General features: G+C 39.5%; 1 protein-coding gene across 1 annotated transcript in view; it reads right to left on the reverse strand.

Annotated features, from left to right (window-relative positions):
* LOC145772362 (uncharacterized) overlaps positions 1-12,118 on the reverse strand; it is a 48,543-nt gene that overhangs the window by 9,952 nt on the left and 26,473 nt on the right. The window contains exons 21-37 of the mRNA XM_082584242.1: positions 11,946-12,047; positions 11,402-11,580; positions 10,615-10,753; positions 10,035-10,189; positions 9,563-9,640; positions 9,080-9,218; positions 8,575-8,673; positions 8,371-8,475; positions 7,577-7,708; positions 6,977-7,114; positions 6,493-6,629; positions 3,119-3,566; positions 2,383-2,766; positions 2,013-2,213; positions 1,527-1,714; positions 852-941; positions 458-611 (exon numbers count right to left, since the gene is read on the reverse strand). Of these exons, the coding sequence (XP_082440368.1) occupies positions 458-611; positions 852-941; positions 1,527-1,714; positions 2,013-2,213; positions 2,383-2,766; positions 3,119-3,566; positions 6,493-6,629; positions 6,977-7,114; positions 7,577-7,708; positions 8,371-8,475; positions 8,575-8,673; positions 9,080-9,218; positions 9,563-9,640; positions 10,035-10,189; positions 10,615-10,753; positions 11,402-11,580; positions 11,946-12,047 (2,868 nt within the window). The remainder of the gene's footprint in view (positions 1-457; positions 612-851; positions 942-1,526; positions 1,715-2,012; positions 2,214-2,382; positions 2,767-3,118; positions 3,567-6,492; positions 6,630-6,976; positions 7,115-7,576; positions 7,709-8,370; positions 8,476-8,574; positions 8,674-9,079; positions 9,219-9,562; positions 9,641-10,034; positions 10,190-10,614; positions 10,754-11,401; positions 11,581-11,945; positions 12,048-12,118) is intronic.

Below are 12,118 nucleotides of genomic sequence, written 5' to 3' on the forward strand. Positions count from 1 at the left end.
CCTCCGAGATCCTTGGGCTTCAGGACATAAATGTAGAGTCGGTAAACAAAGTTAACACATTTAAGTTTCGCGTAAGATGTAAGGCTGTATTTCAATTATGAGTTGTGAAGTCAAGCGAAAAATATGCTTCGACTCTTCAGTTTATCGGCCGACTCCGGCTTCAGTGTTGTCAGACCATTTAGGGTTGCTCAATTTATTTAAACTTTTGTATTTTTTTAAAATTTAATTTCACTTAAGTTTTGACTGAAATCCGAAAAAAGATTGCACGCAAAAATTTTATTGTTTATCGTTTTGTATCAAGCAGGAATCGCAGTCGGCCTTTTGTAACGACTCCGACTCTGGATATGCCAAAACCCTCCGACTTCACAGCCCTGGTTTATAGAGCAGGATTGAAACAGAATGACGCAGAAACTTATGATTTCCATTTTGTCAAATACGAGCCCATAGTTAGCCTAACCTTGCTTTTGCTCGCCTCGCTGGCTTTCTTCAGTTTTCCAGCCCAATCTTCTTCAGTTTGTTTCAGCTTGCTCTTGAGCGCTTCAAAGTGGCTGGACTGTTCGAACACGGCGTTTTTCGCTTTGCGCAGTTCTTCGTCGTAGTCTCGACGCAGCCTAAGTGGTCAAACAAACATTAAGCGGAATTCCTCGAAAAAGTTTTGAAGAAATTAATAAAGTACGCGGCAAATTTCAGCTAAAAACATCCCTCTATATATATCTAGAAACAACATATAATTCCAGTTGGGTTGACAATCTAAGGAAGCAGTTTATGTAAGTTCCATTATTAGTTGATAGAAACTCTTGCACGCATGTTATTTCAGAGGTTTATTTAACAAATCTCAAAATTAGGAGAACCTGTGTGAAACGAAGATAATCTCAGCTTGAACGACAGCCTCTCTCGCCACCGTGGACGCATGCTCACCGATCTCGCTTGGCTGAAGACACCTGTTGTAAGACAACCACGTCATTGATCAGTGGTAGAGGCAAATAAGGTCTTAAAAAGAAATAAGAACGTTAACAACTTCGATTTTGTCGAGCAGTCGATTGTCTTTATCCCATTTCTATATATTTTGTGGCCATCGGTGTTTCTCCTTTAACCTTTTGATTACTGCTGCATCGCTGCCATGATATAGCCCCGATCAAAATGCTTTTCAAACAAAGAAGCTTGAAGAAAAGTAGACCAGTTAAACTTAGTATCGTCGAAGCATTTGATACGTTATCTTCCTTCTTGAAGAAAATAAGTTGGAATGACAAGATAATTCTGACGAGCAAGTGAAGTGGTTACCACAGAAATAGGATCGTCGCCCGTTCCATACGTCATACAGCAGCTATAGAACGTCATTGTTTTTGAACGACTCATCAATTGTTTGTAGACATTTGATTAAAAAGGAATTTAACACTAAATTTTATAATTTAAACAGGTTACAACTGCCCTAGCTAAAACAAGGTATATGCTAAACATTGATACATTTTACATTTGTACCGCAAACGACTCTTTTGTGATGTTTGATAGAAGACAAATATAATTACTTGTGCAGGGCAGCATCTGTTTGTAGAAGTTGGGCGCCCAGTTTCGACAAGGATTGGACATCTACAGACATGCATTTCAAATCATCGAATAGACGTTGAAAAAACGTCGCTTCTTGATCAAGGTAAGTCGCTTCAGACGAAGAAGGAGGTGTCACGGATTGGGCCCCATGCAAAGTACCGTAGTCAACCTGGAAGTTACATATTGACACCAAACCGAACCACCTAAAGTTGTCCTGTTTCATCAACATGTCATTTTTTTAACTTTTAAAACTTAACGCAAAAAGCTTTCCAGGTGATGCAAGACCGTCATCATTATTACACAATTTTGTAGAAAAAAATGTACATTTTCGGTAATATTGAACGTGTAAAATGCGAAAACTATAACGCACCCTATATGACTTAAGTTATGGCATGTGAACTATTTTTTTCTATCTGAAATTGGTGACGAAAAACGTAATAAACCATAAGTTCCTCAACAAGCAGCACCTGCTGTTCCCACGTAGGCATGTCGGAGTACGGTGGCGCTATGGACTCAGTATCAATCTGCACCGCTAGAGACGATACAGCGGCCAGGTCTTGGGTTTTGCAAGCGGTGACCAGTTCACGGAGTTTCCGAATGGCTGCATCCGCACGGTGGCGCGCTTGCCTTGCTTCCAAGGACAAACGGGATATCCTCTCGTTGTATACCTAAACATGAAATTTTTTTTATTAGTTTTTCAAAAATACAACACAAATACACTGTAACAGATGATAAATATACAGGTGGTCTAGTACAAAATAATGGACTAACTCAGTCTTCTGCTATTAATAAAAAAACCTTAAGAATAATCAAATGAAGTTTTTGTACGCCACCAACCTGAAGCACATAACTGATGTGGGCATGTGCCACCATGGCGTTAGAGAGATCCGAATTCGAACCTAATGCTTTGGAGCGGTGGGAGGAACTTCGGCCTCGGTTTAAGAGCCAAGTCTCCTTTAATGTCGATATTTCCCTCATCAGTAATCCTTCTAGAGTTAGCTTCTGTGCCAATGTGTCCACATACTGCAGCAGTCCCCCTGCTGCGTGGTGGGGTAGGGTGTCGGTGTAATCAGCGGCAGACGGTTGAGGTTGAGACGTGTTCTGTCGGTTATTATGGTTGAAGTTAGGTTGATTGCGGCCACTGGCGGCAACCCCAGGTTGTGATTGGCTGTGACGAAGCGTGACGGCCATTTCAGCCAATAGCAGCGCTTGTGTGCTTATCTGGAACAATTCAAATCATTAAAACGTCACATGTGTCATACCTGTCACAAGTGACTGTTGACAAGGTGGTTAAATCTTTCCGCATGTGACAAAACTTCAATACACTTAAGTTTTCCTTGACAATTTACACGAAGCAACAAATGGCAGCATAAGTTGATGAGGATGTAGGCTTTAAACCGGTATGGCACTCGAAAACAAAAAAATGAAAAGTTACTTATGTAAAGAACTAAAGATGCATCAACGTACTTAAGACAAAGTGCTCCAAAAGGACCAAAACGGAGCCTTAAAAGATAACACGAGATATTTACAGATTCAAAGCAAACGCAACCGACTCTAGAACTAGGTGTTGTACCTGTTTGGCGAACAACTGAGCAGCAACGTTTTCACTGAGTTGTTCAGATGAGATCGGGTGATGAGGAAATTTTGGCGAGGATTCGGTGGGACTGACCAAGCGGCCATCGAAATTTTTTAACCGTTCTGTCAACTGCCGAAGCCGGGAAACCGGGGTTTCGTCGGCAATGTCTGCACTCGGGGAAGAAGGCGGTTGTGTCCAAGTAGAGAGCTCTGCACGCCCAGACGATAACTGAAGAATGTCTTGTAAAACCGCTTCAAGCATTTTAGTAGCACTGTTCGTATTATTAGCGTGGCTAATGTGAGAAGCGCGGGAATGGAGTTCACCAAGGCAATCCTTTGTTGCTTGAAGTCTTTCATCTAATTCCTTGTGACTAAGTTTCAACTCATCGATGACATTTTTAAACTCTTCAGATGTGGCTTCTTGCTTCCTTTCCAGTTTCTTCAACCTGTCAAACAACATGAGAAAGATTAAATTCTGACCAAGGCGACGAAACCACTTTCGGATTGTAGAAGCAATTGAAACTGAACTTATTTTGGTATATTCCGTCACCCGCGAAATGTCAAAGTTTTTTTTCTCCCATAAACATTAAACACCGTTATTATGATTCTGCTTTCAAAGTTTAGGGCAACCTGGATAATGATTGTGAAGAAAGGAGCGTTCTTTCCGGCTATCAGCACAAGGCTGAGCACTCACTAGTACAGCTCAGCCTTATGGGCGAAACACGGTGTCTAGTAGGGTGTTTCATTTTTTCACCATTTTTGAAATTCAAAATGCCTGGGGTCCCATCTGGTGGTATTTGGGGAAAAAAGTTTACACCCCAATTTTTTTTCAATTATGACGTCATATTGAGGTGGTCCACGAGGTTTGAAATTTTTGGGCCTCAAAATCTCGAAATTTGGCCGTATCTCCGGAACCACACATCATAGATCGACAAAATTAGTATCAAAATGCGCAGAAGGGTCGGTTTCCTATACCAGATGTAGAGGATATTAAGGTCTATGTGGTTCAGAAAAAAAGTTATTTCAAAAAATCTGATTTTCGGTCAATTTTCTCCTGATGAACAAAGATCAGGTGATCAAGATAAGAAATTTTTCTGTATTTTTCCATTCTTGGAAGTTGCTATTGCGTAATAATAGTCCTTGTTTGTTTTGCGAGAGATGAAATGGTAATTTGAAGGTATTACTATTATAATATTAATGTAACCGTTGAGAAAGAGGTATGCTGCTCACCTGCTTTAGATTAAGTGTCATTATGGCATTAAGGTCAGGTATCAGTATGTCGATGCAAAACTTCAAGGAATTGGAGAGAAATGTGCTTCTCCTTAATTCAGATATAGTCAGTCACTATTTTAACTTGAGGAAGAAAGTAGCCGAAACTAATCCTAAGTTTTTGAAGAAAATACCCCATTTCCAAGATTTGAAAGATGAACTGCTGAAAGATGTAGTTGGCATATGGAACAAAGCTGGTCTTCCAATGCTCAGCAAACAGAGAAACCTAGCACTTCTGGCATACAATCTGCCAAAGCATCGGCACTGGTATGTTTGAAACAGAGAAAAAGAAATGAAGTAGTTAGATGTCTTCTACACAGTAGCGAAAGCGACTCTGATGGGGAAATGAATTGGGAAGATGATAAGGAATACGAGCCTCTGAAACCAACTGTTTGGGGAAAAGTGTACAAGAAAGTACATTCTTTTTCAATAAATGATAGAAGTTGTGTACTTGCTGATCGTAGGATGACTTCGGTACGCCAGCAGTCAGATCTTATGAGGTCGGTTCTTGGAAAAGATCAAGTAGCTGCAATGCTGCATCACCTTCGACAGCATACCGCCAACGACAAAAAACGCGAGAAAAATTTCTGATGGAAAGTGAGAACCTTTTCAACTCAGCTTCTGCCATGCAGTTATGTTATGATGGGCGCGTTGTCGATAAAATAGATCGATACGTTTTCTTGGGTCAACTTGTTGATGATAATGGCATGAAGCACGGAAGTGTGCTTCTTGTTAAATCTTTTCCCAAAAGTGTGTCGGTCACTGCAGAACTGATTTTTGGCACCATCATCCAGGAGGTTTGCAGAGTTCACCTATCCCAAGTATATTCAGTCATGGCTGATACGACTGCTCTCAACACAGGAAAAAAAAGTCCGGAGAATACTCGACTGGTCAATTATCTTAATGATGAAGTTGGTCATGATATTCATACCCTTTAATGCATGTTCCACATAAACGAAATGTATCTTTCCCATGTCATTTCTTTTGTGGACGGCGCCAAGAAGGGTCCCGGAGCAATGCAAGATGGGGCTTTGCTTAACCAGATAGCAAGACTAGACAAGCCCAGTACTGAAACATTAACACCAACTATTATTACGCAATAACAGCTTCCAAGAGTGGAAAAATACAGAAAAACTTTATCTTGATCACCTGATCTTTGTTCATCAAGAGAAAATATACCAAAAATCAGATTTTTTTAAATAACTTTTTTTCTGAACCACATAGACCTTAATATTCTCTACATCAGGTATAGGAAACCGACCCTTCTGCGCATTTTGATACTAATTTTGTCGATCTATGATAAGCGGTTCCGGAGATACGGCCAAATTTCGAGATTTTGAGGCCCAAAAATTTCAAACCTCGTGGACCACCTCAATATGACGTCATAATTGAAAAAAAATTGGGGTGTAAACTTTTTTCCCCAAATACCACCAGATGGGACCCCAGGCATTTTGAATTTCAAAAATGGTGAAAAAATGAAACACCCTAGTGTCTAGCGCTGTCCATTCTTGCTACAATCGGCTGCCAAGAAACTGGATAATGATATTAACATTTTGATGGCACAGTGTTACATCATAAATTATTTTGCCTGAATGATTTTGTTGCGTCCTTGCTAACTCGGTGCTAGACCGCTAATGCCAGCAGACCGACGTTAAATTAACGTAATAATGGATTGCTTTCCTGACTGAGAATTTACAGAATGTTTTTTTGTGAAAAAAAAAGCTTCACACACTCTTAACCTAAAAACCTTACTAAAACTTTGATTGTTCTGGATATGAATCGGGAACTACTAAATTATAATATCAACATCGTTAGCATGCCATCCGTTGCTTTATATCAAAATGTTAAAAAAATACAAAAAAAAGAAGGTCAATTACACCCACAACCAGCTCTCCCAAAAGATCTTAAATGTGCCAAATGTAACCGAACTTTTAAAGCCAGGATCGTACTCATTAGCCATTCAAGACCTCATCGTTAGCGTTTTTATTGCGAAGACCATCATTCTCGGAGATGAGGGATAGCCATCATCCGTTGCTTTTATTGTCCCAGCAACACACGTTGAATTAATATAAAAAGGGGAATTTCGTCGGGTAGTAAACTGACTTGGTGGTGAGTCTTTCGTCTGTTTGCATTTCCCTTTCTTCAGCTTCTTTCAGCATATTTTCACTCCGCTTCAGTCTATTCTCACTCTCATTCAGGTCTTCAGTCTTCTTTTCAATTTCCAATTCCAATCGATGAATCTAAGGTGGAAGGGATTAGTTAGTAGTTGTGGTTGTGGTTATATTGACGTAAGGATGTGTAGCCTACGGTTTGCAAACGAAATTTACAGAAACCGCTCAATACCGGAAAATAATTGTGGTAAAATTAATTAAAATTGACGTTAAAATTACACAACAGTGATACTTGTTTTGAAATAGAAAACTATGACGATGATGCTTTAACAAAAAAATCCATGCATGACAGTGATTGAACGTCCACGTAAGTCAAATTGAAGCAAAATACGACTTTTTTTTCAACGTAATGACATCATTTTTTCATGACGTCATCACAATGCAATTACGTCACAACTACATAACAAAACAAGTACCTTTTGTAGTAAGGTCTCCCTCTCTACAGAGATGTGCGGGTCGGACACTCTTCTAGATGATGGTTCCAGGGACTGTATGCGGGCGGCTATCATCTGGCCGGTGCCGCCCATCTCGGCCTCCAGTTCCGTCAGTTTCGCCTGGGTGGGAAAGTTGTGGCGTTATTTGTGTTGAACTTTCATAAATTGAACTCTTCCTCACGTCGGATGAAAAAATAATAATTTGAAGGTTTATGTTGGGAAATGTCGATCAAAATTAAAGTTGAAAGGAATTAAAAAGTACACAATGCCTTTCTCTTGTTTTATATTTTAAATAAACTGATTTTTTTTATATGTGTTTTTTTTTATCCGGACAACCCAGCCGTTGAAAATTTCAATTAAGTGGACGGGAAGGCAAGAAAGCCAATCACTATGCTCCGCCTTCAGGCATGTCTTCAAGTGTCTGCCAAAAAGCACATTCGAGTGCTCTTAGGCAGTGTCGAACCCGCACAATTTCAAGCGTCCTGCTAGGGATACATATCGTTAGATAATTCCGACAACACCCGATGTAATTTTAATGAACCACAAAGTTACAATTCCAACATCCGTCTTCACCCTCTCTACCTTAAAGCTGCTCTCGCTTGAGGAGGAGCTTCGAGAGCGGATGTCCTCAATGTCTCCCAGTTGCTTCTCAGCTGCTTTTAAGCGCAACCGCAAGTCCTTGATGGTCTGCTCTGATTGGCTAGATTTCGCAACCTGTTGGTTACACAAATATTGTGATATTTCAATTTCTCGTACTTATTGACATCATCATGCTTTGAACGGGAACGCCAGCGAGAAAATGCGCAGAAAAGACGGTTTGCTATCTTGTCAAGGAAATCAAATATCTTCTGACAGGTGTCAAACGTACAACAATGCTTGATAGGAACGACTCGGCTACATGTCTTGCAATCCAAATAATATATTTGTTTGTATTATATCTTGTGTGTTTTACCTTTTATTGCAATTTAATCTAAATGACCAAAAGCAAAAAGTGGATGCATCTAATCAGGTCTTACCAAATTGCAAAAAAAAAATGTGAACGAAAATCCTAATGGCTATTATTGTTGTTTTAAAATCCAAATTAGTTAGAACATTATTTTTGCTCCAAATACGTTTTTACACTCTTAAACGTGGTCATAGAAAACCATATCATTCTGCACATTTTGACCCCGACTTTGTCATTCTACGAAAAGCGGTTTTTGAAATACGCCAAAATTGAAGTGAACAAAATTTCAAGGGACGTGCCACACATTTTGACCTGAAATATTGTGTGTCGAGTTTGTAACCACCCCTTCCCCGCATCAGTCGCCAGGCTTTTTGAAAATTAAAAATGGTGAAAATATGTAACACTCTGTACCAGCAAATGCAAACAAGACTTGGCTAACCTCGTCCTTTAGCTTTTTGTTGTCGGATTTAATATCTTTGAGCTTTTTATGCAAGGAAGTCTTTTCACTTTCAATACTCTTCAAACGACCATTGAGCTGAAAGGAAAGACAAATTATACAATCAAAGAAATCTTGTAGGAGAAGTTGCATTATGGAAGAAAGTTTATGTTGCTGTGGTTACAAGGCCCATCCCACCTCTTCCAGTTGCTTTTCATTGGCAGCATAATCTTCATCATGCTCTTCCAACATCTTTCGGTGCCGGTGACAATTATCTTTCTCTTTGGTTAAATCCTCCTGGAAATTAAAAGTGAATATAAAAGAAATTAAATTTTAACACTGTAATAAAAAAAATTGCAAATTATTTGTCGCCTACTGCACGCGCTGCGGAAATAAGGATAAACAATCCTGACAGCTGTGTTTGTTGCAGTGTTTTTTTGCAAATGCACCGTGATGTGACAATACAATATGCTGTCTAATAGTTTCCTAGCTGCTATGAATAAGCTGTCGAAGATACGATTTTTTTTTATCGCGAAAAAATATGTTTATTTTTTCTTCCACTACTAATTCTGCCCCAAAGGTCTCGTCCACCAGTAATTTCTTACCTTTGTGGTGCGCAAACCATCAAATAAGTGAGTGCCCAAGGGGCACATAATAGAAGAGAACGGTACGCACACAGTAGCACAAACGTGGACAGAAATACCTGCAGTGATTTGTTGTGGTGTTGATAGACTTGGCTTTCAGTGATAAGCTTTTCGATTTGTTCCTTCAGCTTCTTTTCGTTTGAACGGGAGTTGTTGAGGTCGCTTTGAAGTTTCTTCACAGACGCTTCCGCATCGTTCCTGAACGTTGCAAAAACGTTAATCATAAACGCTAATCAGACAATGGTTATTTTTTACGCATAAAATAAAATTCTACCTAGCCCTTCAGAGGCACCGTAGGCCTAAACAATAAAAGTATTTTTTAGCCTCTTTAGCCTCACACAAGACACAATCTTAGTTGTATTTTAGTTGAAAATAAATTTAGCAATAACGCAAAAGTATCAAAGCGAGCAATAATCGTCCAGTGACGTTGAAACAATGTAAAACAAGGCAGATTTTTTTAGCAAGACATGAACTCTTCATTCAAAAAGTAAAATTTAAATCGTAACAAAAACATAGAAACAACATAAAATAAAGCAAGCAACCTGTGGGTGGTTATGATCGTGATATCTTTGTCCGTGGTTGTCATGACCGCTTTCATTTCATGCAGTTGTTCCTCATAACTATCACGACATATTTATATGATTACATGAACCTCACACAAAGGTGACAAGCACATGTTAAAGTTAATCTTTTTAGTTGTTTCATTACATTTTTAATACAATTGATTTGAATCAAACTCGGTAGCGATTTGCTTGCAATTTAATGATTGAGACGAAATGTCGGATTGATCTACCACAACAGAAAATGTGATCGGAGTTTTCACTAAGCAATCAACATGCAAACAATAGCTGTACAACAGGCAAAGGCTAAACATGACTTAGCCAGCAAACTTTTTCCTTCTTATAGTTTCAACGTCGTTTGACGTTAGACCGATGTAAAAAGGAAAAGTTTTTGTGCTATCTGGGACGTTATAGACAAAGATTCTATTTGAAAACTAGGAAATTTCCAGCTTGCCTTTTCATCATTTGGTTGGCTTCGCTTAGCCGATCCTCCAAGATCTTCTGATTCTGGCATCTTTCTTCAAATGCCTCTTGCATCTCTCGCATCTCCGACTCCTGCTGTTCGGTACGACCACGCAACATCCCAATGTGGTCTTGAAGAAGTTCTTCCTGTAAAACAAAAAGATGCTGATAAAATTCCTCCAACAAACATAAAACAATGTCACAAAACCTATGCAATATGCATACTCCGTTTCCGTTTCCAGATTGTTCTACAATAGAAGAAGCATTAAAGGCCAAGACAACGTCACGCATCGATTCGATTCTAGTTATTCTGGGCACACCGAGCCACGTCAGAAGAAGATAAGGAACTTTGAACAAAGTTGCTTGATTAATGATTGGTGAACGGACAACTGTTCATAACAGCGTCGATAAAATCAACAGAAACAAGCAAACAAGTCAGGTATGTATTTGTCACAAGCGCCATTTTTTGATGGGGCGATCACATCGTCCACGTTCGATACTTTACTGAGAAGTTATCTAATACAAAAAACTTGTTGCAGATGACACTTCCGAACACCCTTGAAGAGCAGCACCTCCTTGTTGTGATCCTTTTGCATGTGGATCTGTCGTTCCAGATCCCGTATCTTCCTCTGAGCATCCAAATGAAGAGTTTCAGTCTTCTTCAACTGCAATTCGTTGGCTTCCAGATCTTTTGTTACAGTGCTCACTTTCCTAAATGAAAAATAAAAAAAATAAAAAAAACATATAAGAAAATGGCAGTAAGAGAGATTTCACCACTCGGTAGAGTAAATATGAGTAGTACGAGGGAGTGTTTACGTTTGGCAATGCGGATAACTTTTCAAATAACTCAAGTAAAACCTGTCCGCCAAACCAAAAATGTCATAATTTTCCAATAACAAACGATTAATTTGATTGATTACTGATCACGGGAATCTTTATTCTCGGATTGAAAGTGTCTTTCTTGGAAGCTTCAGTAAAAAAGCAGTTTTGCATAGTCTTAAAGACTTTGAACCACTAACACAGGGCTGGTTACCGAAGTTGACAGAGGGAAGTTTCCGCTTATTGTTGTCTGTGAACGATTCCACCCACTGGGTTCCGCTGAATGGAGAGTTGTCGTTGTGTTGGCTCAGGCACACACCACTACAGTTTTCTAATTTCTTCGTTTACAATTAGCCCGTTTAACCGAGTAAACTATCGTACAACTATAATGTACAATTATTGTACATTGTACAGGATGAGCAACACTGCATAATCTAAAAACGTAATGGAGATGTAAAAATTTGTTTGTTTTGACATTAAAAAACACCCACATTGTGAGAGTAAAACTGTGCATTGTGCAAGCACTGCCAAGCTACCTACCTCATATGCTCTTTCTCCATTTCATCTCGCCTGGCCTTCTCAAGCCTGAGTTCATTCTGCAGATTGGTGACTTGGGTTTCTGCAAGTTGTGCCTCGGACACCGATATGTCCAGCTTCATGGTGCACTCGCGCAACTCACTGCTCTGTTTCCGCAGAGTGCCTTGAGTTTCGGACAACTCCTGTATCAAGAGACCAAGATATGTCATGTTAGTCAGAGAAAGCGAAAAAATAGTCTGAAAGCATGATAAGCATGAAAGAATTTAAAACAAGATGCTATGACATTTAAAATCATGTGCAGACCTAGGTCGTCAAAACGATTGATGCCGATTTCACAAACAACTAGTAGGAACCAATAGTCGCCACAGTAATAAAACCAGGAGCCTGGTGAACATTCTGGTTCGATTGCCAAGTAAATTGAAGCCACAGATCTTTCAGTGTTTGCTTCATTTAATACTAAGCAATACTAAAGGGTTTGATAACACTTTGTCAATTAAGGTACAAAGTATGGCAGCGTGTTTTACCAGGCATGAAAAGCTGAGTCTACCTGCTTCAGGTGATTGATCACATTGCTTTGGTCTCCTTCTATGAGGGGTGGCTTGGGGCTGCCATCAACAGTGGTGTATTCCGACTCAGGACTGGAGTCAACCTTAAAAGAAAGCAGAAACATCGATTGCGTCACTTTGATGCAAATATTCGGTGTAGTTGATCTTGGAAATG

This window comes from Aplidium turbinatum, chromosome 6 (assembly GCF_918807975.1).
Source record: "Aplidium turbinatum chromosome 6, kaAplTurb1.1, whole genome shotgun sequence".
NCBI classification, from domain to species: domain Eukaryota; kingdom Metazoa; phylum Chordata; class Ascidiacea; order Aplousobranchia; family Polyclinidae; genus Aplidium; species Aplidium turbinatum.